Source organism: Protomyctophum parallelum (assembly GCF_964188405.1).
Source record: "Protomyctophum parallelum genome assembly, chromosome: 11".
Lineage (NCBI taxonomy): Eukaryota > Metazoa > Chordata > Actinopteri > Myctophiformes > Myctophidae > Protomyctophum > Protomyctophum parallelum.
Genome location: NC_139707.1, coordinates 4,604,302 through 4,630,959, shown reverse-complemented (window position 1 = coordinate 4,630,959; position 26,658 = coordinate 4,604,302). Strand labels below are relative to the sequence as shown.

The following is a 26,658-nucleotide window of genomic DNA, read 5'->3' as shown; positions in this document are numbered from 1 at the left end:
GAAATGCCACTTGAATATTTTCAACTCAGCCTCATGGTGGCGCTATAACTGGCCGATTTGTGTTTTTACCTATAACTGCACCGATCTGTGTAAAACCTTGTATGCACACTCTCTAGAGGCCAAGGAAAAACCTTTGCCTGGAATTTTTCACATATAGCGCCACCAGGAGGCCGACATATCTAAAACACATTTTCTAATATTACTCCTTCAGAATTTATCCACATTTCACACAAATCGGTACACATGCTCTCCATAGTCATGTGATCATGTGATTTGTTTGTTTTCTCATATTTATCCATCCAGATTGGCTACGATTGGCTTCAGGAGTAGCCTGTTTTGTACCTGTTTTGTACAAATCGCCACAACTCCTCAATGCAGTGTCCGATTGCGGTGAAACTGACCCTTTAGAACAGTGGTTCCCAAACAAACATGTTTATATTACTCCTAAACATTTTGCCAAGCATCACACTCTCTCCTATCCTCCTGGTGGAGACCTGTGCCCAGAAGGGCACTTTTTCTAGTTTATTAATCATTAATGAATCCCTAGCATTGCATATTTACATCGATTACGTCGATTTCAGCTCTCCTGCGGATTTGCTACAAAGTGTGTTGATACAAATAATGAGTTGATGATGAGATGATGGATTGGCAATCTCAATTTTTGTGCAGCACTAGTTGGCTTATGTTTTTGCTACAAGAGAGAGACTTTATGAGAGGTTTAAGTCAAGCACTTTGATTTCGTCTGTTTAAAGACACAGTAGTTGGCTCCGTACAGGACTGAGGTGCCACATTTTGAGTGTAGTAACTAGTAATGTTCAGCAACTATACAGACTAAAGGAAAAAAGAGAATCGCGGGAGAATCGTGATCTCAATTCAGGAAAATCGAGATTCACAATTGATTTGAACAAGAATCGCAAAGCACTAGTTGTAGATCAGCTATTTGTAGCAAAGTGATTTGGTAGAGAGTGAAAGAAAAAAAAAAGACTAACAAGTATGTTCTTTACAGGTCAGTTTTACCACCAGCAGTGGTTCCTTTTCATGTCAAGGACCCCCAAAATGACACTAATTAGCCCGTGACCCCCATTTAAAATGATATGCCAAGGACCCCCATAAGGGAAGATGTTTACGGCTCTAGGACCCCCATAAGGGAAGATGTTTACGGCTCTAGCAGTGATTTTTCAACCATTTTCATTTCAAGGGCCTCCGGTTTGACCTGAATTAGGCTACGGATCCCCTATTTAACCCATTCTGACCTGAGATCAGATTCATACGAGTTTTCCACTGGACACACACTGGTCTGATTAACCCATTCTGACCTGAGATCAGATTCTAAAAATGTCAGTCGTTCTTCGATTTTTCAAAAATAGCAGACCTACAAGCTCGTATCGCGCCACTCGGTGGCGCGATATGAGCTTGTAGATCTGCTATTTTTCAATAGCTAAAGCATAACATGATGCCAACACCAAAATGGGTGCCCGTTCAGAATGGGTTAACGGCATTTCTATCTCTGAGACCCCAATTTATATTGTAAAATCAATGTTAATGTAACTCGGGTCCATTTGGTTCCATTTGTACCCTCTCAGAGTTACAGACCCATAAGGGTCCATTTGGTTACCAACTATCATTTAGCTGGGAACCGCCTGGAACTCTCAAGGACCCCTAGGGGTCCCCGGACCCCACTTTGGGGAACCACTGTTCTAAAGGGTTTAAGTGACATGGAGCTTTGCTGAGCTCGGTCAGGTGAATTGGTCCCAGTGTGTGACAGAGGATCATTTATGATGAATTAAATCTCTATTGGTCCCAGTGTGTGACAGAGGATCATTTATGATGAATTAAATCTCTGTGATATGATTATTGTGAGCGCTTTAGTTTTTTTATCACTATAATAAACGAACGATAATTAGGTGATTATGTAAGAATATTGTGACAGGCATACAATCTGCGACGGCGGTGGCAACACAGTCAGTCAGTGGTCAACTACATCCTGTATGGTCACCATGGCAACACTGCATACGTACGCAGCCCCGCCATGTACCAACACACAGTAAGACTATCAGCACACACACACACACACACACACACACACACACACACACACACACACACACACCATGTACCAACACACACACACACACACACACACACACACACCATGTACCAACACACACACACACACACCCTCACACACACACACACACACACACACACACACACACACACACACACCCTGTACCAACACACACACACACACACACACACACACACACACACACACACACACACACACTCCATGTACCAACACACAGTAAGACTATCAGCACACACACACACACACACACACACACACACACCATGTACCAACACACAGTAAGACTATCAACACACACACACACACACACACACACACACACACACACACACCATGTACCAACACACACACACACACCATGTACCAACACACAGTAAGACAATCAGCGCTATCATAATGGTTAATCATTGCCGATGTTGCTATAGCGACATGCAGGAATACAAGGCTGACCGGAAAACACTACATCTATCTTATCTCTAAATGCACCTCGTCTCTGTACGGCTGTCTGTCATCCACGCAATTCGAGAACCGTTCGCCCCACCGACTTCAGTCGGTCGGACCCACGGTTGTTCAGAACCTCCACAAAAGGCCTCTCTCTGCCTGGGCTCTGGACAGGGCCCCTATATGGAGCTGGCCTGTTCTGATATCACAACACTCCAATATCTGGGCATGCCTCTGACACAGAACTCCATATATAGGAAGGAATACAGGGACACAGAGAGAAACATACAGAGATCTCTGTATAAGGGCATAAAAGGGACACAGACAGATAAATGCACCGTGTGTGTGTGTGTGTGTGTGTGTGTGTGTGTGTGTGTGTGTGTGTGTGTGTGTGTGTGTGTGTGTGTGTGTGTGTGTGTGTGTGTGTGTGTGTGTGTGTGTGCGCGTGTGCGTGTGCGTGTGCGTGTGCGTGTGCGTGTGCGTGTGCGTGTAATCCACGTAACTTGAGAACCGTTCGCCCCACCGACTTCAAATTTGACACACACGTTCCACCCCACCACAGGGGGGGGGGCAGTGCCCGGTGTCGAGTCAGTCGGACCCACAATTGTCCAGAACTGCCCCCAAAAAATACTCTGCCCGGGATGTAGACAGGGCCCTTTGCCGCACACTGGCCTGTACACTGGCCTGTACACTGGCCTGTACACTGGCCTGCACACTGGCCTGTACACTGGCCTGTACACTGGCCTGTACACTGGCCTGTTCACTGGCCTGTACACTGGCCTGTACACTGGCCTGTACACTGGCCTGTACACTGGCCTGTACACTGGCCTGTACACTGGCCTGTACACTGGCCTGTACACTGGCCTGTATGTACACTGGCCTGTATGTACACTGGCCTGTATGTACACTGGCCTGTATGTACACTGGCCTGTATGTACACTGGCCTGTACACTGGCCTGTATGTACACTGGCCTGTACACTGGCCTGTACACTGGCCTGTATGTACACTGGCCTGTACACTGGCCTGTATGTACACTGGCCTGTACACTGGCCTGTATGTACACTGGCCTGTACACTGGCCTGTATGTACACTGGCCTGTTCACTGGCCTGTACACTGGCCTGTACACTGGCCTGTTCACTGGCCTGTACACTGGCCTGTACACTGGCCTGTTCACTGGCCTGTACACTGGCCTGTACACTGGCCTGTACACTGGCCTGTATGTACACTGGCCTGTACACTGGCCTGTACACTGGCCTGTACACTGGCCTGTACACTGGCCTGTATGTACACTGGCCTGTACACTGGCCTGTATGTACACTGGCCTGTACACTGGCCTGTACACTGGCCTGTACACTGGCCTGTACACTGGCCTGTATCTACACTGGCCTGTACACTGGCCTGTACACTGGCCTGTACACTGGCCTGTACACTGGCCTGTACACTGGCCTGTACATTGGCCTGTACACTGGCCTGTACACTGGCCTGTACACTGGCCTGTACACTGGCCTGTATCTACACTGGCCTGTACACTGGCCTGTACACTGGCCTGTACACTGGCCTGTACACTGGCCTGTACACTGGCCTGCACACTGGCCTGTACACTGGCCTGTACACTGGCCTGTACACTGGCCTGTACACTGGCCTGTACACTGGCCTGTACACTGGCCTGTACACTGGCCTGTACACTGGCCTGTACACTGGCCTGTACACTGGCCTGTACATTGGCCTGTACACTGGCCTGTACACTGGCCTGTACACTGACCTGTACATTGGCCTGTACACTGGCCTGCAGGGTGTGACATCCTCCCTGGCCCCACGTCACACCTCCTTTTTATGTCACTGCAATGAAATTAATGCAATTATTATAAACACAATATTGTTTTATTTTTTTATTTTTTATCGTTGTTTGTGTGTTCCACGGTTGTCTTAGTTTGTTTGAGTCTTTAATGTTTAATGGGCCGTAGGCTAGGCAGTCTGTCACGGGAGTTCCAGTAACTGTTTATATAACTATCAATGTCTTAAATCAGCCTTAGTTTGATTACATGTTCTGGTTTGGCCCCAGGCCAAACGTACTTGTTCCTTTCTTAAACAGACTGACCGTATCAAGTCAAACTTTGTCTGCGTGCTTTATTGTACTAAATTATATTATATACTTTATTATTATGTCGATTTAATGAGCAGGTTATGGGGGTCGCTGGCATTTAGAATTCCTGGGCGGCTTTGTGTTCCCAGTGTGTGCCCCTCCCATACTGTAATGTACTGTACTGTACTTGCGTAATGGACATAGTGTTCTGCTGCATTAACAATCAACATCCTTTAACCCATGTACACCTGAGAACAGATTCTACAAATGTATTCTAAATCCTGACAGTTTTCTGAAAAACCCATGTTTCTATGACGGTCGTTCTCAAACATTTTCATGTCAAGGCCCCCCCAAAAATATATGTAATTGGCTGCCGACCCCCATCTGAAAATATGTTGTTCCAGGTACCCAGAAACATTCACTCTGAAAGAATATATAATCAAAGTGTTTGCGCCACATTCTCAAGATTTTTCAAAAATAGCAGATCTACAAGCTCGTAGTGCAGCCCCCCCCCCCCCCCCCCCACACACACCCCCCACACCCCCCGGTGGCTTTTCTTACACCTATAAAACATTGTCATTGAAAATGTATTAAGTGTGCAGAATGGGTAAATTTCAAACGAAAGCACAGGTCAATTAGGGATGTGTAAATGTGTCCAAAATGAAAATCGATTTGTATAATTCAATATTAACGATTAATCGATTAATCGTTTTGGGGGGGGGGGGGGGGATTTTTTTATTTTATTTTTTATGAACCCTACAAATAAAAAAAATCTTCCCCCCAAGGGGTACCTAAGTCAAAAAAGTTTGGGAACCCCTGATGTAGTTGATTAACAATAATTGTAACTCTTGAGAGTTAATAAGGGTCCATTTGGTTACTAACATATTTTAAATGAGGACCACTGGTGGTCCCTGGACCACTGTTGATCCAATTGATCACCATAGCAACCCCAGCCTAGGCCTGATTAGGTAAATTCCCAACACCTAATAAATCCTCCAAACCTGTATATTGATTGGAATCAATCTCCACTCACACTCCTCTCAGTCATGCAGCTACACAGACACATCCCAGGCACACTTTGGTAGGCCTATATCCCTGTCCTGTTTGGATGACAATATTGCCTTTCCAACAGATTTTCATTTAAAAAAAAAACTGAAAAAAAAAAAACGATTATCGATTATTAATTTTCATAATCGATTTCGGGTCCTATCAACGATAATCGATTAATCGATTAATCGGACCCATCCCTAAGGTCAATACAAAAACGGTTACTGTGGACGACACCATAATAAAGCACTAAGACTTGTTTACAACAGGGTCCACCATTTTAAATTCATCAGAACATGTAGAGATGTACAAATATACACTTCTATAGCAACAAACAGGAAATCATCATATGAATTATGAAGGAAGTAAAAAGGGAAAAACATATACAGTAAGGGGAAAAGGGACTTTACTTACAGGGGCCAGTTTGGAATTATAGCCGTCCGTAGGACCGTGTGAGCTAGGCATAGAGGACAGGCAGTCAACATACGTTTATAATAATGATAATTATATTTTATTATTATTATTATTATTATTGGGTATTAGTGGGTGTATTCTTGGCTGCTTTCAGGCTAGACTGATAGACTGATAAAAAAAAACATTGTTTACTGGAGCCAGTCAACTGCTCCCATATACAATACAGTAGCACTGTGTGCGTGTGTGTCTGTGTGTGTGTGTGTGTGTGTGTGACTACGTGCATGCGCGTGTTCCTTCATGGTCTGGTAGGTACGGTAAAGGTTAGAGTTGAGGTGGTTTGGCACATAAACAAACACAGTGAGAAGTGAACTAACATTGACCTTCTTTCTACAATAAGACGTTGCTTTGTCTGAAATGTACAGAAAACAAGCTTTCCCACTAAATGCCCTCGTATTCAGTTTGTAGTTGGGGCTGTCACCTTTACTGATTTAAGTTATTCAGTTTGTAGTTATAGGGCTGTCACCTTTACTGATTTCAGTTATTCAGTTTGTAGTTGGGGCTGTCACCTTTACTGATTTAAGTTATTCAGTTTGTAGTTATAGGGCTGTCACCTTTAATGATTTAAGTTATTCAGTTTGTAGTTATAGGGCTGTCACCTTTACTGATTTAAGTTATTCAGTTTGTAGTTATAGGGCTGTCACCTTTAATGATTTAAGTTATTCAGTTTGTAGTTATAGGGCTGTCACCTTTACTGATTTAAGTTATTCAGTTTGTAGTTATAAGGCTGTCACCTTTACTGATTTAAGTTATTCAGTTTGTAGTTAGGGCTGTCACCTTTACTGATTTAAGTTATTCAGTTTGTAGTTATAGGGCTGTCACCTTTACTGATTTAAGTTATTCAGTTTGTAGTTATAGGGCTGTCACCTTTACTGATTTAAGTTATTCAGTTTGTAGTTATAGGGCTGTCACCATTACTGATTTAAGTTATTCAGTTTGTAGTTATAGGGCTGTCACCTTTACTGATTTCAGTTATTCAGTTTGTAGTTATAGGGCAGTCACCTTTACTGATTTAAGTTATTCAGTTTGTAGTTATAGGGCTGTCACCTTTACTGATTTAAGTTATTCAGTTTGTAGTTATAGGGCTGTCACCTTTACTGATTTAAGTTATTCAGTTTGTAGTTATAGGGCTGTCACCTTTACTGATTTAAGTTATTCAGTTTGTAGTTAGGGCTGTCACCATTACTGATTTAAGTTATTCAGTTTGTAGTTAGGGCTGTCACCATTACTGATTTAAGTTATTCAGTTTGTAGTTATAGGGCAGTCACCTTTACTGATTTAAGTTATTCAGTTTGTAGTTATAGGGCTGTCACCTTTACTGATTTAAGTTATTCAGTTTGTAGTTATAGGGCTGTCACCTTTACTGATTTAAGTTATTCAGTTTGTAGTTATAGGGCAGTCACCATTACTGATTTCAGTTATTCAGTTTGTAGTTAGGGCTGTCACCTTTACTGATTTAAGTTATTCAGTTTGTAGTTATAGGGCTGTCACCTTTACTGATTTAAGTTATTCAGTTTGTAGTTATAGGGCTGTCACCTTTACTGATTTAAGTTATTCAGTTTGTAGTTATAGGGCTGTCACCTTTACTGATTTAAGTTATTCAGTTTGTAGTTATAGGGCAGTCACCTTTACTGATTTAAGTTATTCAGTTTGTAGTTATAGGGCAGTCACCTTTACTGATTTAAGTTATTCAGTTTGTAGTTATAGGGCTGTCACTTTTACTGATTTAAGTTATTCAGTTTGTAGTTATAGGGCAGTCACCTTTACTGATTTAAGTTATTCAGTTTGTAGTTATAGGGCTGTCACCTTTACTGATTTAAGTTATTCAGTTTGTAGTTATAGGGCTGTCACCTTTACTGATTTAAGTTATTCAGTTTGTAGTTATAGGGCTGTCACCTTTAATGATTTAAGTTATTCAGTTTGTAGTTATAGGGCTGTCACCTTTACTGATTTAAGTTATTCAGTTTGTAGTTATAGGGCTGTCACCTTTACTGATTTAAGTTATTCAGTTTGTAGTTATAGGGCTGTCACCTTTACTGATTTAAGTTATTCAGTTTGTAGTTATAGGGCTGTCACCTTTAATGATTTAAGTTATTCAGTTTGTAGTTAGGGCTGTCACCTTTAATGATTTAAGTTATTCAGTTTGTAGTTATAGGGCTGTCACCTTTAATGATTTAAGTTATTCAGTTCGTAGTTAGGGCTGTCACCAGGGCTCCAGACTAATTTTTTCACAGGTAGCACTGGTGCCACCTACCTTTTCATTAGGTAGCACCACCAGAAATTAGGTAGCACCATATTTTTCTTTGTGGTATTATTAATACATGACCTTATCATGATGATAGTTGGTAATTTCCATACCATAGTTTTTGAAGCATAAACGCCTTAAATTAAGCACATAACATGGAATATTCATATTTTCTCTCCCTCTCTCTCACTCACACACACACACACACACACACACACACACACACACACACACACACACACACACACACACACGCTCACAACATATAGAGCTCAACTCAGTGAATGAAACCTGCATGATGCCCTGCTCCACATTGATCTCATGCATAATGCACCTACTTCAAGTGTTTTTTATAAGATACCTGGGCTGGGCATGTTGGCATTAAATAAACATTAAATTCCTTATGAAATTATAATTAATAACCTATAGTGCTATTTTACATACCATTATTATCATTTGGCTATATCTATGAAACAGAGACACACAACTTACCTTCTGCATGGGCATGTTCAACCTCAACATGGCCAACAAGGATATTACACGGTTTTTCATCATCAATGACAATGATACGGGCATAGATTATCTGATTTATCTCACACTCTTTGGTGGAGTTATCAGTGGAACCGTCTAGCATGAACGAGAGGTAGGGGGGCGGAGGAGATTTAGTCAGCGGGTTTCCCCCTTAGTGTGTCTGCTATCACGCCCACAAACTGTGGTTTCCCCCTTAGTGTGTCTGCTATGTGCTATCTATCACGCCCACAAACTGTGCACATCATGCAGTGTCGTTGGAATATGTCGGGTTCACGTTCAGTCCGTTCTTCTTCATCAGGACCATCTGTGTTTTGTATTTGGTAGAACGGGAGTTCCTCTTTCGCGATGTTGTACGCAGTGTTAACCCATTCTGACCTGAGATCAGATTCATACGAGGTTTCCGCCGGACACACACTGGTCTGATGAACCCATTCTGACCTGAGATCAGATTCTAAAAATGTCAGTCGCTCTTCGATTTTTCAAAAATAGCAGACCTACAAGCTCGTAGCGCGCCACTCGGTGGCGCGCTATGAGCTTGTAGATCTGCTATTTTTCAATAGCTAAAGCATAACATGATGCTAACACCAAAATGGGTGCCCGTTCAGAATGGGTTAAACTTGATCATCATTTCAGCGTTCTCAGATGAGCGACTGCTCTCCTCTACACGACTAAATGAGGAGGGTAGAGGCTGGGCGCTTCTGGTGATACAGCGATCCATGCACGTCTTGTGCTTTAGGCTATCGTTGTGCAATTTTAATGACTGAACCTTAAACTGTTTCGAACCATTAACAAATTGTGTTCTGCTGCCTGCAACGGACGACGGGCCACATTGCTTGCAATAAACACACGCCTCGTATCGCAACCACGGGAACTGTGCCAGCCATTGTTGCTGAAAGGAGTACTTTTTTTCTTGCCTCCCCCCCCCCCCCCCCCCACCAGTCTCTTTGGCCAACCTGTCGCTGTCCTCTTCACTCTCAGAATATGAGGTTATCGCCGGTTCCACAACAACTTCCTCTCCACCTCTCCAATTATTGAGCGTTTCATGTCTGCATCTGTGTATGTTTTCTTTTTCGGAATTCAGTGAGCACGCCGCTTGTGGTTGTACCTGACGCACATGCGCAGGCACGTGACGTCACTCACATGCATGCATGCGAGCTACTACAGGCAGAGAGAGAGAGAGAGAGAGAGAGAGAGAGAGAGAGAGCGAGAGAGAGAGAGAGAAAGAGAGGGGATTCGATTGAGCCAAAAGAAAGTAATACTTTATTATCGCACTACTAACATAGCCGCCCGGCGCCCGTGCCTCAGTGTTGAGACGGAGTAAAAAATAAACAGATCTTTTTTCTTTTCTTTTTTCCTACAAGCTCATATCGCGCCACCGAGTGGTGCGATATGAGCTTGTAGGTCTTTAAATAGCTAAAGCATAACATGATGCTGACACCAAAATGAGTGCCCGGTCAGAATGGGTTAAATAGGACCGCTTGGGCAGTACAGTAGCCACATTGCCATTTGGGTTCTCATTGTTCTGTTTTAGTAAACAAACACTGACGACCAAAAATAAAGCACAGAAAAGGTCAGACGATCAGACACAGATCATGCATGTGTCTTAGTTTGTACTCCATACCGTGTCATGACACTAAGATACTGTGTAGGGGTGTGGGATCCTTTAGCATTTTAACCCATTCTGGTTCAGACAAAAATGTAAAAAGAACCACCGCTCATCCGCTGAAAAAACTTAAAGATGGAGTGCCACAATTTTAGAATCTTTCCAGTTTTTCATGTGTCTATGAGGTGACCGTACTTAATTAGACAGACTGGAGTTGTTTTTATGTGCAATTGTGTATTGACTTTGTATTTAGGGTTTCTTCCTGGAGGCTGAACCCTTGACAGTCAAACGGGCCAATGAAGTAAACTTGAACTTGAAGTAATATTGTGACACCACACTATCAGCCCCTCCCCTAACCCCTCCCCCTTTATCATACAACTACAGCTGTGGGTGTGGCTTCAGTTCAGGTGGATCCCCACCCCATCACCCCCCACCAGGCAAACCAGGCATACTTAATGAACTGGTGGGCGTGTCCACATAAAAGCATGATTTTAACAAATGCGGTACGGTACGGTACTTTGCCCTTATATTGTAATAATACCTGATGATCATGTTTTAGGGTGGAAAAAAATGGTGGCACTCCATCTTTAAGTGAGGTGCTGGAGCCACAAAGGCAACACGAGAAAAATAAAGGGAAGCTCCGCACACTCAGATCTGTTGCACAATCAATGTATTTATTTAGCAAGCTTTCGGTCTACTGACCTCCTTCAGGCAATTCTGGTTCATAAATTGGTATGGCAATTATCCATTAAGTCATTCATTGATAATTGATACGTTTTGATGTACTTATCGATCAATTAACCGGTTATTAGATGAGCACTTTTTTTTTTTTTTTTTTTTTTTTAAATTTCCCTCAATGTCTTAACAGAAAAATCCACTTTGCTGAATTGAATACAAGAATACAAAAGGCGGCCCAGGCCGTAGCGTAACGGTCTGGGCACTGGTGATCCAGTCGCGGTGTGCCGCAGGTTCGACTCCCGGACCCGACACGGCCTTTACCGCATGTCATCCCCCCATCTCTCTCCCGTTTCCTGTCAGCCTACTTTCTATCCCTTAAAAAATCAATAAAGGCGTAAGCCGCAAAAAAAATATCTTAAAAAAAAAAAAAAAAATACAAAAGGCATATTATATTCCTTAATCAAATATTTTTTTGACCATTTTGCGATACAGTCATCTCCGTTAAATGAAAAGTGCACTGTCTAGTCTGTCACATCACATGCAAAAGTAGAGACATTTCTCTGACTACCAAGGTGCAGGGGACCTTTTTGACCAGCCCACATGCGTTCCTCTGCCGCGTGCATGCACAGAAAATCGCAGAATGTTCTATCAATTATTAACTGTGAAGTTTAATTGATTAGTTTCTTAACAGCGATTAATCGATTCATGTTTAACCCATTCTGAACGGGCACCCATTTTGGTGTCATGTCGTGCTTTAGCTATTTAAAAATAGCAGATCTACAAGCTCATATCGCGCCACCGAGTGGCACGATACGAGCTTGTAGGTCTGCTATTTTTGTAAAAATCGAAGAACGACTGACATTTTTAGAATCTGATCTCGGGTCAGAATGGGTTCATCAGACCAGTGTGTGTCCAGTGGAAAACCTCGTATGAATCTGATCTCAGGTCAGAATGGGTTAACATCCCTTGATTCCCTTGTACATGCAATTCTTATTTGTGTTTTGTGTCACACACACACAGTGTGTTTTGGTAATGTCAGGTCTCCCGTGGCAATAATCCTAACAGCACTATGTACTAACATGACTCAGTGATGTACTTTATCCTCTCTACTGTATATACAGTATGTCTCTCTCCCTCTTTCTCTCTCCTCTCTCCATCAATCTCTCTCTCCTCCGTCTCTCGTCTCTCCCCATCAGTCTCACCCTCTCTCTCTCTCTCTCTCTCTCTCTCTCTCTCTCTCTCTCTCTCTCTCTCTCTCTCTCTCTCTCTCTCCCTCTCCCCCTCTGTGTGTTTCTCATATCGTGCCTCCTCCAGGCAGGAAGTAGTTGTAATCTTTATTCCAAACACTTGTTTCCTGATTCACACGTCCCCCCCCATCCCCCCCCTCTCTCTCCCTCTAAATATAGTTTCAGTGTTTATTGGGTTTCATAAGACATGATTCTATTTTCGGGTTCAGTTATGCTCTCCATGTATTGCGTTTTAAAATAGCCTCAACGACCATCTATTGTTGGACACACTGCTGTCTGTCCTGGGAACGTTTAACATAGCTACGACTAGGGTTGTCACGATTATTATTATTTTGTCATAAACATCCTAATCGTGTCCATGCTGAAAAATCTTCGTACCTAAAAAAAAAAAGAAAAGAAGAAATGGTAAGCTTACGTTGTAGATCAAAATGTAGATCTACAAGCTTACAACACGTCACAAAGTGACAAAGATTTAGATCTGCTATTTTTGAAAAAAATTCGAAAATGTATGGACATTTATTTATCAATGTGGAAATAATTAATTAATTGTGCGAAAATAATTGCGATTATTGCAAATAATTGAGATTAACCCATTCTGAACGGGAACCCATTTTGGTGTTAGCATTATGTTACGCTTTAGCTATTGAAAAATAGCAGATCTACAAGCTCATAGCGCGCCACCGAGTGGCGCGCTACGAGCTTGTAGGTCTGCTATTTTTGAAAAATCAAAGAACGACTGACATTTGTTTAATCTGATCTCAGGTCAGAATGGGTTAATCAGACCAGTGTGTGTCCAGTGGAAACCTCGTACGAATCTGATCTCAGGTCAGAATGGGTTAAGTACTTATCGGACGGGCCTACTGACGACCTGACCTCATCTCGTCCTCAGGTGTGTGACTCCATGCTACTACGAAGCCGTCTGTCAGTTTGCTGACAGAGAGACAGACAGACAGACAGACAGAGAGACACATGGAGGAGACTCTGACTGGAGGTGTTGGAATACAAGGTATATATTCATACAGTACACATCCACTAGCTCACACTAACCAGCTCGGTGCCCTTTGTGGTTAGAGCGTCCGCCCTGAGACTGGGAGGGAGGTCGGGGTTCGATCCCCGGCCGGGCCATACCAAAGACCATAAAAATGGTACCCTGCAGTGCCTCCCTGCTTGTCACTCAATCTTAGAGTATATATATTTATAGAGAAGGCACCCAGAGGAAATCTTGAGGCGAAATGGACATAGTGGCCGAATGAAGGTATTGCAGCCTGGCCCCAAACACATGAACTATCATTGTACACGTTCACGACGGACGACGCTCGTGCGCGTTCAACGGCAGCGCGTTCATGTGTTTGGGGCCACTCACCATTGCAAACCGTCCCAGAATGCACTCTGTTCCTACCAGGAAGGAGGAGTGAATCCGCCTCATGCGCTTTTGAGCAACTCAATGCAAGTGGATGGGAGGAGAACTCGGGTGTCTTCTCTATAGATATATATATACTCTATGCTCCTGCCCTATGGGCCTGTTACTTTTGTGTAACAGTGGAAAAGTGGAAAAGTAGCAGATCTACAAGCTCAAAACGCGTCGCTTCGTGCCGCTTTTCAAGCTTGTAGATCTGCTACTCTGACGCTGTAGTATGATCAAGTATGGCGTTAATTTACTAAAATATATATATATATAGAATATGGAAATAAGAGGTGTCTGCCCGTCAGCATCGATATATTGTGTTTTCTAATTTATGTCACGATATTCTGTTAACCAGTTGAACCCCAGCATCCATCCATCTACAACCGCTTATCCGTAGTCGGGTCGCAGGGGCAACAGCTACACCAGAGAGCTCCAGACTTCCCTCTCCAGAGCAACATTAGTATAACTTCATCCAGATATAATCCCGGGGGCGAATGATTGCCAACAAATAGCCGAGCTTGTTATGTAGAACGGGCTATTTTCTTTGGCTCTGATTGGGCCTTGCTCTTCTTGACTCTGCAGGTCGCGAGTGGGTGGAGCCTGCCGGGGGGGTCAGTGGGCGGGACCGCCAGGGGGACTGGAGGGAAGCCTGCCTGAAGCGGAAGGCCTGGGCCCGGAGCAGAGACTCTCTGTGGACCCCCGATGCCCCCGATGCCCCCGAGGCCACAACCCCCCACGCAACCTCTGAGGACCCTGGTAGGTTCTGTCACCATGACCATTCATTTTCAATTAACGATGTAATTTGTTGGGTTTTTTATTAATTCTTTGCATTGGACATTCGAATGTTACAATTTGTATTTCTGTTTGCTTTTTTTTTTTTTTTTTAAGATATTTTTTTTGCGGCTTACGCCTTTATTGATTTTTTAAGGGATAGAAAGTAGGCTGACAGGAAACGGGAGAGAGATGGGGGGATGACATGCGGTAAAGGCCGTGTCGGGTCCGGGAGTCGAACCCGCGGCACACCGCGACTGGATCACCAGTCCGGTGCCCAGACCGTTACGCTACGGCCTGGGCCTTCTGTTTGCTTTTTAGGCTTCGTATTATCACAAGTTGACAAAATAACTTAAATATACAAAGAAATCACTGACATTTTTTGTCTTGTATGTATTAAAAAAAAAATGTTTTTCTTTTACAAAATAGAGGAAATAGTTGATCCAGCTTGTAGATCTGCTATTTTTTGACAAATGTTTGAAAAAATTTATGGACATTTCTCAATGTGGAAATGATTGACGATTATGCACAAATAATTGCAATTATTATTGGCGTAGACCCTGGTGACCCTGAAGCCCAGCCCAGGACCCATGCACCCTCTGAGGACCCTGCTGCTGACCCTGGTGAGACCCTACCACTGGTTCTCCTAGGTTCTCGTAGCATGCGGGGACAACCGCTTTTGGCAAGAATCGCATGGCTAGCGATTCAGAGGCTGGAGCCAGGCTACACCAATTTACAATTACAAGTTACAATTTAGGCATTTAGCAGACGCTAAATTAATCCATTAATCCATCCTTAATCCAGAGCGATTTACAGTAAGCATGAACTAGAAACATGGTAATGCATCAAATAAATAGTCATCGTGAATCATATGTAAGCTTAAGAACTTTACAGTCTATCTAATGAAACTATAAGTGTATACAATATAGAGTGTTATGTCTACATAAAGTGCTATTTAAGTTACATAATTTGAGCCTATGCGTTCGCCTGTAGGAGGTCGAGGCTAGGGCAAGTGCTCACCCTCAGGCTACAGTCACACATAGGCCCCATACACACATTTGAGGCAACAATTGTGTCCGATGCCTGTGTTCTGCCCATCAAACAAAAATGTTTGGTCAAACCATGTGACTCCCATTGGAAATGCATTGAGGCGGCCATCAAACACAGACAAAACACGTGTTCTGTATGGCCCCATACACACAGTTACACACGTACAGAACACATGCTCTGTGTTTTTTGGGGCCTGAGTGCAGTCTCAGAGTTCTTGGTTCTCAAAAATGTTTAATTGAATTGAATCGTCAGCCAACGAAAGGTGCATACATCTAACGCTTACACACAGCACCTTGTGGTCGAATAGGAGAACTGCAGTGTACCATCTACCAAATGGAAGGGACTGATATTTCAAGCATGTCTGTCTGTCTCTCTCTCTCTCTCTCTCTCTCAGGTTGTGTCCCCAATAAGATCGCCAGCTGGTTGAATGAATGCAGGTACATGTATACTATGTGTAGATCATATGAAATATGAATGCAGGTACATGTATACTATGTGTAGATCATATGAAATATGAATGCAGGTACATGTATACTATGTGTAGATCATATGAAATATGAATGCATGTACATGTATACTATGTGTAGATCATATAAAATATGAATGCAGGTACATGTATACTATGTGTAGATCATATGAAATATGAATGCATGTACATGTATACTATGTGTAGATCATATAAAATATGAATGCAGGTACATGTACAGTATACTATGTGTAGATCATATGAAATAGGACGAGAGTAGCTAAACTGATTAATTTATAGTAATACATTTAGCTGGGGATCGCCTGGGGGACCCCACTTTGAGAACCACTAATACTACGATATATATATATATATATATATATATACGTATACACACACGGTATATCTATATTAGTATTAGTCAGCACATACGGTACATTATACAGATGCCAGCCTCAATTACACAATATTGTGTGTGTGTGTGTGTGTGTGTGTGTGTGTGTGTGTGTGTGTGTGTGTGTGTGTGTGTGTGTGTGTGTGTGTGTGTGTGTGTGTGTGTGTGTGTGTGTGTGTGTGTGTGTGTGTGTGTGTGTGTGTGTGTGTGTGTGTGTGTGTGTGTGTGTGTGTGTGTGTGTGTGTGTGTGTGTGTGCTATGCGTGCAGTGCGTATGTGCGTGCGTGCTGGTGGAGTTTGCCCTGTAGATAAGGCCGGTGGCGGTGGTGGTGGTGTTTGTATACCAGGTTAGCTTCAGTCAGCACAGCTCGACCCTACCCCACGTTGGCCTGTCGTATACAGTGCCTTCCACCAGCCACCACCTCCTCCTCCATATGGCGTTCATTTAGCCTAGCGCCTGTAGCGCTAATAGCCTATACGATAACCTTACTCACGGTCCATCTAACATCGACCTGTACGTTAGCCTAGCGTAGCGTCGACATGCTGTACCGTACAGTCGGTTCCAGTGTTGGTTTAATGCTGGTCCTGGTGTTAGCATAGCGCTGTTTATCGCTCAGGTGTACCTACTTACTCTGTTGTTTCATAGGCAGACAGGTGAGTCAGCAACATGCACACACTTCACACTGGTCATTGCTGTTGCTACATTAGATATTGTTTTACTAGTTGTTAAGCCATTAAGACCTGAGGCCGATTAAAAAACAAAGTCCTTAATCCTACATCCTGACCTAAAAAATGATGTATGTTGCTATATCCTGTACATAGCAACAACTAGCCCAAAAGGGGTTTGCACACTTCATATACATGTAAACACATATGTATGTAGGACCATATGTATATGTGTGTTTGTATCATAGGCAAATGTATGTACAGTATGTACGCCCCGTTTCTCTGGTGTAGGAAATGGGCGTACAATTGAGCCTCTCCAGACAGTAATCCGCCGGCAGGCAATTTATTTTTGCCAACGGCTGATTCGGTCTGGTTTATTAACCAGGCTACTCACTTTATGCATGCTGAGTATTTTTTTATGTGAACTAACTGATTTATCTCACTGTCTGTCTGTCTGTCTGTCTGTCTGTCTGTCTGTCTGTCTGTCAGGACTCCTCTAGGTGCGTCTCTAGATGACCAGCACATAATATGTCCCCCTAAAGGTGAGGTGTGTGTGTGTGTGTGTGTGTGTGTGTGTGTGTGTGTGTGTGTGTGTGTGTGTGTGTGTGTGTGTGTGTGTGTGTGTGTGTGTGTGTGTGTGTGTGTGTGTGTGTGTGTGTGTGTGTGTGTGTGTGTGTGTGTGTGTGTGTGTGTGTGTGTGTGTGTGTGTGTGTAATATATAAAGACATACAGTACAAATGAACGTGTTCTATATTGTGTGTGTGTTAACAGGATTGGTGAGGAACGCTGGTAGCTTCGAAGATGACCTGTCGCTGGGAGCTGAAGGTTAGCGCACACGTGCACACACACACACACACACACACACGTTTCAATGTCTTTATTTGTGCCCTCGATAAATACATTGTCGAGGAGGACACGGATAGGTTTCAGTTTCTTCTGATGTCCCACGCTCCAAACAACATGTTTCTGAATCCAAACAAACCCTAAATGTACAGAATGTAAGCAACAAATGCACATGAACTTGCGCACACACACGCACACACACACACGCGCACGCACACACACACACACACACACACACACACACACACACACACACACACACACACACACACACACACACACACACACACACACACACACACACACACACACACACACACACACACAGACAGAGAGAGAGAGATGCAGTCATGCGTGTGTCAAGACTGTGTTCTTATGGGATTATGTTTACATTCCCCACAAACAAGACAGGACATGAACACACATACACACACATACATCCGTGTGTGTGTGTGTGTGTGTGTGTGTGTGTGTGTGTGTGTGTGTGTGTGTGTGTGTGTGTGTGTGTGTGTGTGTGTGTGTGTGTGTGTGTGTGTGTATGTGCGCACACGCGTGTGTGATGCATTTGCTCAATAGACGCTAATGAGTTTAGACTGTACAAGTGTGTTGGAATGTAACTGTGAAATTGAGAAATGAAAGGAGGAGGAGGAGGTAGGATAGAAAGGGAGGTAGAAAAAAGAGGCAAAGATGGACACAATCAGTTACTGTAGGTACAGTATGAGGAGGAGAGGAGTGTAAATACAGGACGTAGGAGGCAGACGAGGACTAGAAGGAGATAGGAGATAGGAGAGGTAGGATGATATTGATTTTTTTTCTTCTTATTAAAGTTGTTCCATTATTTTTCTTTATGTAAAGCGATCTTGTGTGCTTATAAAAAAAGCGCTATATAAATCTGAGCTATTAGTGGGTTTAATAAAATAGGCTTATACGTATTAAAGGGGTTATTTAAATCGCCGATCACTCGCGAGCGTATGCAGCACGTGCGTGCGTACATAGCCCCCCCGATAGCAATGCAGTAGACCAGTCAAGTGGTTCCCAAAGTGGGGTCCGGGGGAACCCTAGGGGGTCCTTGAGAGAGTTGAGAGGGATCTCAGAGATAGAAATGCCATCATATGGGGGTCCGTAGGCGTAGACTAATGCATGTCAAACTGGGGCTCCTTGAAATTAAACGGGTTGAGAATCACTTGCTAGAACTGTCTCTTATCTTACCTTCTCTTATGGGAGCGTCCCTGCCGTATCTTTTCAAATGGGGGTGCATGGGTTAATAAGTGTCAATTTGGGGCTCCTTTGACATGAACAGGTTTGTGAACCCCAGCACTAGACGCTGTTAGGTGAATTAGCGAGGTGGAGCAGGTGAATTAGCGAGGTGGAGCAGCGCCGCACCTACCATCGGTTACCCAAGCCGTATATGCTACTCCACTCATAATGCTGAGTTGGCGCCGGTCGGTGCCTGTCTGGGTGGGATAAACGCAGAACCTTTTGCTCAACGGTCAGGTCAGCATCCCCGCGGCAACAGTCCTATTGTGCTATTATTATTATTATTATTATTGCATGTTGTGTCCCGACGTCCACGCACAGTCAGGAACACGTTGGGAAATGATGTCACGATTTTCCACGTCTCACTCACAACAAAGAAAAGGATTCGGCGTCCATTTGCACGGTCAAATAGGGCATGTATTCCCTAAGGGGAAATACATACAGGATGAACCGGTGCATTTTTATTTATTAGCTTCTTTATCCAAAGTGCTTTACAATGTGCACTACATTATTCACACACTGTCGACAGAGGACACCAATGTAAGGCAACAACCTGCTCCAGTTAGCAGCAGTCAGGGCTTAAGACAAGTGTCTTCTTGCTCAAGGACACTTTGACAACTTATTAACTCATGGGGCACGCAGTGGTGGGATTGAAACCGGGAACCTTACGATCTCCAAGCAGTCGGCCGATCTACCTCCTGAGCCACTGCTGCCCACGTATGGGTTAACCCATTCTGAACGGGCACCCATTTTGGTGTTAGCATCATGTTATGCTTTAGCTATTGAAAAATAGCAGATCTACAAGCTCATATCGCGCCACCGAGTGGCGCGATACGAGCTTGTAGGTCTGCTATTTTTGAAAAATGGAAGACACTTTTAGAATCTGATCTCAGGTCAGAATGGGTTAATAATGAAACTGTCAGGATGTAATCGACATTTTTAGAATCTGATCTCAGGTCAGAATGGGTTAAGGTTGTTAGGCTAGGGTTAAGGTTAAGTAGCTGTCAAATGATTATCTCCTGCCGAATGTGAATGTTTGAACAGCCTCTCTCTCTCTCTCTCTCTCTCTCTCTCTCTCTCTCTCTAAATAACATCAGCTCTAGCTCAGAACTAAGTAATTCTCATGCTTGTTGTGGATGGAATGTCGCTGAGCTGTTGCAGCTTGCCGGGTCGTCTCAATGGGCCTTCCCTTCAGACTAACGAGCGTCTATTTCGCTCCATTCATCCGTCCATTAGTTCTATTGGATTCTATTCATCTGGAGTGCCTTCTGTCAGCAGCCTGTCAGATGTGCAGTAATACGTTAAATAAATTGGCTTTGTGTGTTTAGGTGAAATGGGCCTTTAAAGCCTGTTGTTTCGATGCTCTGCTGATAAACAAGGGGAACCACATTTTTGTGTCAGAACGAGGCTATACAGCAGCCAAAGTGAGACCAACTTAAAGGACAACTTTAGTTTTTTTCAACCAAGGTTCATGTTTTAGGTTGTTATTAGAGAAAGTAAAAGGTGAGTGTTATTTCTTTTTCATTTGCTGCTTTCTTTCGTTTTAGGGATTTTAGCTCTTTTGAAAGGGGGGCGGGGGCATTCGAGCATGGGGCTAAATATGTATTTTTTGACAATGTTATGGCGATTTATTTTTTTATTATTTACTATAGTCCTAATAAACCCCAGGAAATTACATCTGACCACAGAAGATCACAGGATCTACTGAATGTGAAGGTAGCCTACTGGGGGAAGGCTTATACTGTGTGGATAGGCTCAATATGTCAGTTTGTCACATTCAATAGATTCAATCGATAGGCCCCGCGCCCCCCTGTCAAAAACGGCGAAAATCCTAAAACGAAACAAAGCAGCAAATGAAAGAAAATTAACATTCACCTTTTAGTTTCTCTAATAACAACCTAAAACTAAAGTTGTCCTTTAACTACTACTAAGTACCAACCAAAAGACTACAGCAGTCAAAGTGAGACCAACTTAAAGGGATATTTCATTTACTGTTTTTCATTTATTTTTAAATATTGTCTCTGGAAAAGAATGAGGAGGAGGAGGACTATTCTGCTGCGTGTCGGAAACGTCAAAAATTATATTATAAAAAAAGAAAAATGAAACTGTAAATGAAAAAAACAACACTGCCCCTTCACGTATTAGAAGGACACTATAAAGTCACCAGGACGGGTGTTTTCGATTAAAGGTATATTCAGTGATTTCACTTAATTCATTTTTTTGTTTTGTTGTGATAATCCTCCCTACTATAGAGTGTGCTGGCCATATAAGGAGTTCCTCCCTGTCCCCAGTTAACCCCTGGGGGTCAAAAAACCTTAGGTTTCGTTTTTGACTCTCTATCCTGATTGGACGAAAGGCTTGGTCCCACAGCCAAAAACGAAACCTAAGGTTTTTTGAGTGAAATCACTGAAAATACTTTAATCTATCATGGTTAAAACACATTCCATCCATACGTACGACGTGTGGAAAGGTCATAAGAAACCCAATCGACGGGTTTGCAATGACGTGTGTCCACGTCCGACCTAGAGCATCTTCAATGATACCAGACGAGAGAAAATATTCAGATCTTTTTTTTTTTTTTTTTTTTCCTCTAAGGCCACCATACGCTTCGCTCTTCGTTCATATTAGCCTCCCGTTTACTTCCTTGTTGTTAGCGCGGCAGAAAGAATGCCTCGTATCTGCTAATCTAGGGGGCTCTCCATGGTTTTGATCTGATGGATATACTAAGCGCTTTCATTTCTGCTTCTCATCCGCCTCTCGTTCAAAATATGAACACTTTGGATTATTTAGCGATACAATGGAAACGAGCAAAGGTAAGCGAGCAAAATATCTCTCCGTTTTTTTTCCCGGATTGTTTTTCCGGCATTGAATTCCCCAACAGTTGACTGAGAACACTGCAGGTTGCTGCTGGCCTGGTCGTTATGCAGTCAGTCCAAGGCTGCGCTTTTCCACTCCTGTGTCTTGGTACCTTTCCACCGATTGGTCAATTCTTCCACTCCTGTGTCTTGGTACCTTTCCACTGATTGGTCAGCTGACATGTCGGTGCAGAGCTTAACCCATTCTGAACGGGCACCCATTTTGGTGTCGGCATCATGTTATGCTTTAGCTATTGAAAAATAGCAGATCTACAAGCTCATAGCGTGCCACCGAGTGGCGCGATACGAGCTTGTAGGTCTGCTATTTTTGAAAGAAAATCGAAGAACGACTGACATTTTTAGAATCTGATCTCAGGTCAGAATGGTTCATCAGACCAGTGTGTGTCCAGTGGAAACCTCGTATGAATCTGATCTCAGGTCAGAATGGGTTAACCTCGTTCCCAGGTTTATCTCCATCTCACGAGGAGATAAAGCCTTGAAAAGAACACTGGACAAAGTGTCTGCCAGAAAGTACAAGGCTACAGCCTGTACCCTGTCTGTCTGTCTGTCTGTCTGTCTGTCTGTCTGTCCTGTCTGTCTGTCTGTCTGTCTGTCTGTCTGTCTGTTTAGAGCAGGGGTGTATGCCCACACTTTCAAAATGACCAGCTGAACAAGATCTAGCTGATCTAGCCGCCAAAAACATTATCCCATTGTTGTTAATAGTTTAGAAAAGTACCTCCTTAGGGGGCTTGGGAATAGCGCCACTGTTGTTACATAATAGACAAACGCACTTGGAATGGGAAATAGAGGGGACAAATGGAATTGGTAGTATTTTTATTTTCCTTTTTTTTTGGTATATAATGCTACTGACGTTTGTGCACACTCTTGAATACATAGTATTTAATTTATTTTGAATTTAACCCATTCTGACCGGGCACCCATTTTGGTGTTGGCATCATGTCATGCTTTAGCTATTGAAAAATAGCAGATCTACAAGCTCATATCCGAGATCCGAGATACGAGCTTGTAGGTCTGCTATTTTTGAAAAAAATCGAAGAACTACTGACATTTTTAGAATCTGATCTCAGGTCAGAATGGGTTCGTCAGACCAGCGTGTGTCCAGTGGAAACCTCGTATGAATCCCTTGGTTCAGAGTATGAACAACTGCATTGACCTTAAGGGCCATTAGCACTGAGCACTAACTATAACTGCAGCCAGCTAGCGGTGTTGTTTTGAGCGGTGCCCAACCGCTCAAAACAACATGACTGGCCGTGTGTGTGTGTGTGTGTGTGTGTGTGTGTGTGTGTGTGTGTGTTGTGTGTGTGTGTGTGTGTGTGTGTGTGTGTGTGTGTGTGTGTGTGTTTGTGCCACTGTGTCTGCCTGTCTGTCTAGACTAGTACGAACAGCTGCAATACCGCTGGGTGACCTATAGTAGCACTGTTGAGCAGCCTAAAGGGCAGTTCACACTCCTAAAGGAGCAGCCTGCAGCGCTCAGTTCACGTAAAGTTGTAATGATGTGTATCAGCCCTCACCCAGGGTAAAGTATAGACTGATAATGATGTGTATCAGCCCTCACCCAGGGTAAAGTATAGAATGTAATGTGTGTATCAGCCCTCACCCAGGGTAAAGTATAGACTGATAATGATGTGTATCAGCCCTCACCCAGGGTAAAGTATAGAATGTAATGATGTGTATCAGCCCTCACCCAGGGTAAAGTATAGAATGTAATGATGTGTATCAGCCCTCACCCAGGGTAAAGTATAGAATGTAATGATGTGTATCAGCCCTCACCCAGGGTTAAAGTATAGAATGTAATGATGTGTATCAGCCTCACCCAGGGTAAAGTATAGAATGTAATGATGTGTATCAGCCCTCACCCAGGGTAAAATAAAGAATGTAATGATGTGTATCAGCCCTCACCCAGGGTAAAGTATAGAATGTAATGATGTGTATCAGCCCTCACCCAGGGTAAAATAAAGAATGTAATGATGTGTATCAGCCCTCACCCAGGGTAAAGTATAGAATGTAATGATGTGTATCAGCCCTCACCCAGGGTAAAATAAAGAATGTAATGATGTGTATCAGCCCTCACCCAGGGTAAAGTATAGAATGTAATGATGTGTATCAGCCCTCACCCAGGGTAAAGTATAGAATGTAATGATGTGTATCAGCCCTCACCCAGGGTAAAATAAAGAATGTAATGATGTGTATCAGCCCTCACCCAGGGTAAAGTATAGAATGTAATGATGTGTATCAGCCCTCACCCAGGGTAAAGTATAGAATGTAATGATGTGTATCAGCCCTCACCCAGGGTAAAGTATAGACCTGTAATGGATGTGTATCAGCCCTCACCCAGGGTAAAGTATAGAATGTAATGATGTGTATCTCCCCCTCTCTCTAGGTCGTCCTCGATAGTACAATATCCCAAATCACAGACAATATCCAGGTCTAATATCATGATATGGATATAATATGTTGAGGTTTTGTCAGGGGTTTTGTTAAGCGTTGTGAAGCCAATATAAGATTGGTCAAAAAAGGCTGAAAATGCTCCCAGTCAGAGCCAGAGACCGAACCAGCTGCTCATTAAAATTCAGGAAGTCACTACAACAAATTCACAAACTGCTCTCTCTGTCTTTCTCTGTTTCTCTGTCCAGCCAACCACCTTCAGTCCAGCAGGGTCAAAGCTGAACCAACCTGGTGAGTCTCTTCTCTTCTCTTCTCTGTTCTGCTCTGTTCTTTCTGTTCTCTTCTCTTCTCTTCTCTTCTCTTCTCTTCTTCTCTTCTCTTCTCTTCTCTCTTCTCTTCTCTGTTACTAACATTGCTGGTGTTGTGTGTGTGCGTGCGCATGTGTTTTGTGTGTGTGTGTGTTGTGTGTGTGTGTGTGTGTGTGTAGTTATGTTGTAGAGGCCCAGGACAAGAGAAGTCAGTTTAAACTGAGAGGACAGAGTATGAACTCGACGGGCTCGGGGAAGAGCAGCGCTGTGTCGAGGTCAGTAAACCAATAACTCGGTCACTCTTAGCGTTTTCTACTCACTCTTTCATGTCAAGGACCCCTACATGACACACACACACACACATTAGCCCACGGACCCCTATTATTTACAGAGCGGCAGTGGCTCAGGGGTAGAGTGGCTGGTAGAGCAGCTGGAGGTTTCCAGTTTGATCCCAGGCTCCCCCAGAGTTAGTGTCGAAGTGTCCTCATTGCTCCCGATGTGCATAGCAGGTTGTGCATGGTTTCCTCCGCCATCGGTGTATGAATGGGTGTGTGTGTGAATGGATGAAGAGCCCCTGGGGGTCCCAATAGAGCGTCACAGTCCCTCCCCCTTTCAAATCAACGAGTGGAATGAATCCCAATGCATTTTTCCCCATAGGCATTTCTTATTTTTATTTATTTAAAGACCTTTTAAGCGTCGTACGAAGCCAACTCTTGTCGTGACAAATCATGACAACAAACACAATTCTTCGGGCCAAACAAAGAATTAGAAAGTAGAAGAAAACGGCAGGTTACAACACTTTTTTTTGTTGTTTTTCTTCTTTGTAATTATTTGTTTGGTCCAAAATATTGTGTGTGTTGTCGTGATTTGTCACGACAAGAGTTGGCTTCCTACGACGCTTAAAAGGTCTTTAAAGGGATTGTGACATTAAAAAAAAGGTTTTGGAATTGTTCTTATTTTTTTTAGGTTTTCTAATCTCAATTGCACCCAAAAAAGATGAACTTTTAACATTCAGTAGATTTTCTGTGATCTGGGGTTTTCTGTCTCAAACAGGTGCTCTGATTTGCCGGCAGTAAGTGACATCACTTACTGCAAATCCCATATATGTCAATGGGATTTGCCAGCAGATGTCACTGTTTCACTGTGTTGCCTGTTTTCATTGTAGCTCAAAAGGCCCAAAAAACCCCAAAGAAAACTTCAGACCACAGAAAATCCACTGAATGTTCAAAGTTCAGGTTTTTTGGGTGTAATTGAGGTCATAAAACCTAAAAGAAAAAAGAAAAAGAAAAATAAATGAAAATGAATGTCATAAAACCTTTAAATAAATAATTTAAGACTACTCTTAATGCTACGGGGAGATCCCCGAACTGAGCTCATGCTTTCTTCAATGCATGAGAGGTCCAAGCCGCTTCTTATTACCTGACAGGGGGGGAGTTTCCCCGGTGGGAACACGTTATTCCAACCAGTTCCTTTCCCCTCCATCAGGTGCCCCAGCTGAGCAGGGGGAGGCAGTATAGAGACCAGGATTATTGTATGTTTTTTGTGAGGGTACCTACCCTAGGGGACACGGGGAGAACATGTTGTGTGCTCCAGATAGTAGATGCTCTCTGCTTGATTATTGATTGATTATTCAAGTGGTGTTAAAAGATAACACAAAAAGCCCTGGAGGCCTTATTTCCATTGTAGTCCTGTTTAATCAGGAACACTAACGTTACTGATTACTGCTGGTGGGATATAAGAATCCAACCTAAAAACTAACTCTCTCTCTCTCTCTCTCTCTCTCTCTCTCTCTCTCTCTCTC

The 26,658-nt window shown here is 43.2% G+C and overlaps 1 protein-coding gene across 6 annotated transcripts in view; it reads left to right on the top strand.

Moving 5' to 3' along the window:
* itprid2 (ITPR interacting domain containing 2) overlaps positions 1-26,658 on the top strand; it is a 76,122-nt gene that overhangs the window by 8,823 nt on the left and 40,641 nt on the right. For 5 of the 6 annotated variants that reach the window (XM_083777361.1, XM_083777360.1, XM_083777364.1 and 2 more), the window contains 8 exons: positions 13,327-13,443; positions 14,425-14,598; positions 15,171-15,236; positions 16,058-16,100; positions 17,678-17,730; positions 17,960-18,013; positions 24,798-24,840; positions 25,037-25,132. In XM_083777361.1, the coding sequence (XP_083633487.1) occupies positions 13,407-13,443; positions 14,425-14,598; positions 15,171-15,236; positions 16,058-16,100; positions 17,678-17,730; positions 17,960-18,013; positions 24,798-24,840; positions 25,037-25,132 (566 nt within the window). In that variant the 5' untranslated portion in view covers positions 13,327-13,406. The remainder of the gene's footprint in view (positions 1-13,326; positions 13,444-14,424; positions 14,599-15,170; positions 15,237-16,057; positions 16,101-17,677; positions 17,731-17,959; positions 18,014-24,797; positions 24,841-25,036; positions 25,133-26,658) is intronic. The other variant, XM_083777362.1, reaches the window with a different exon arrangement.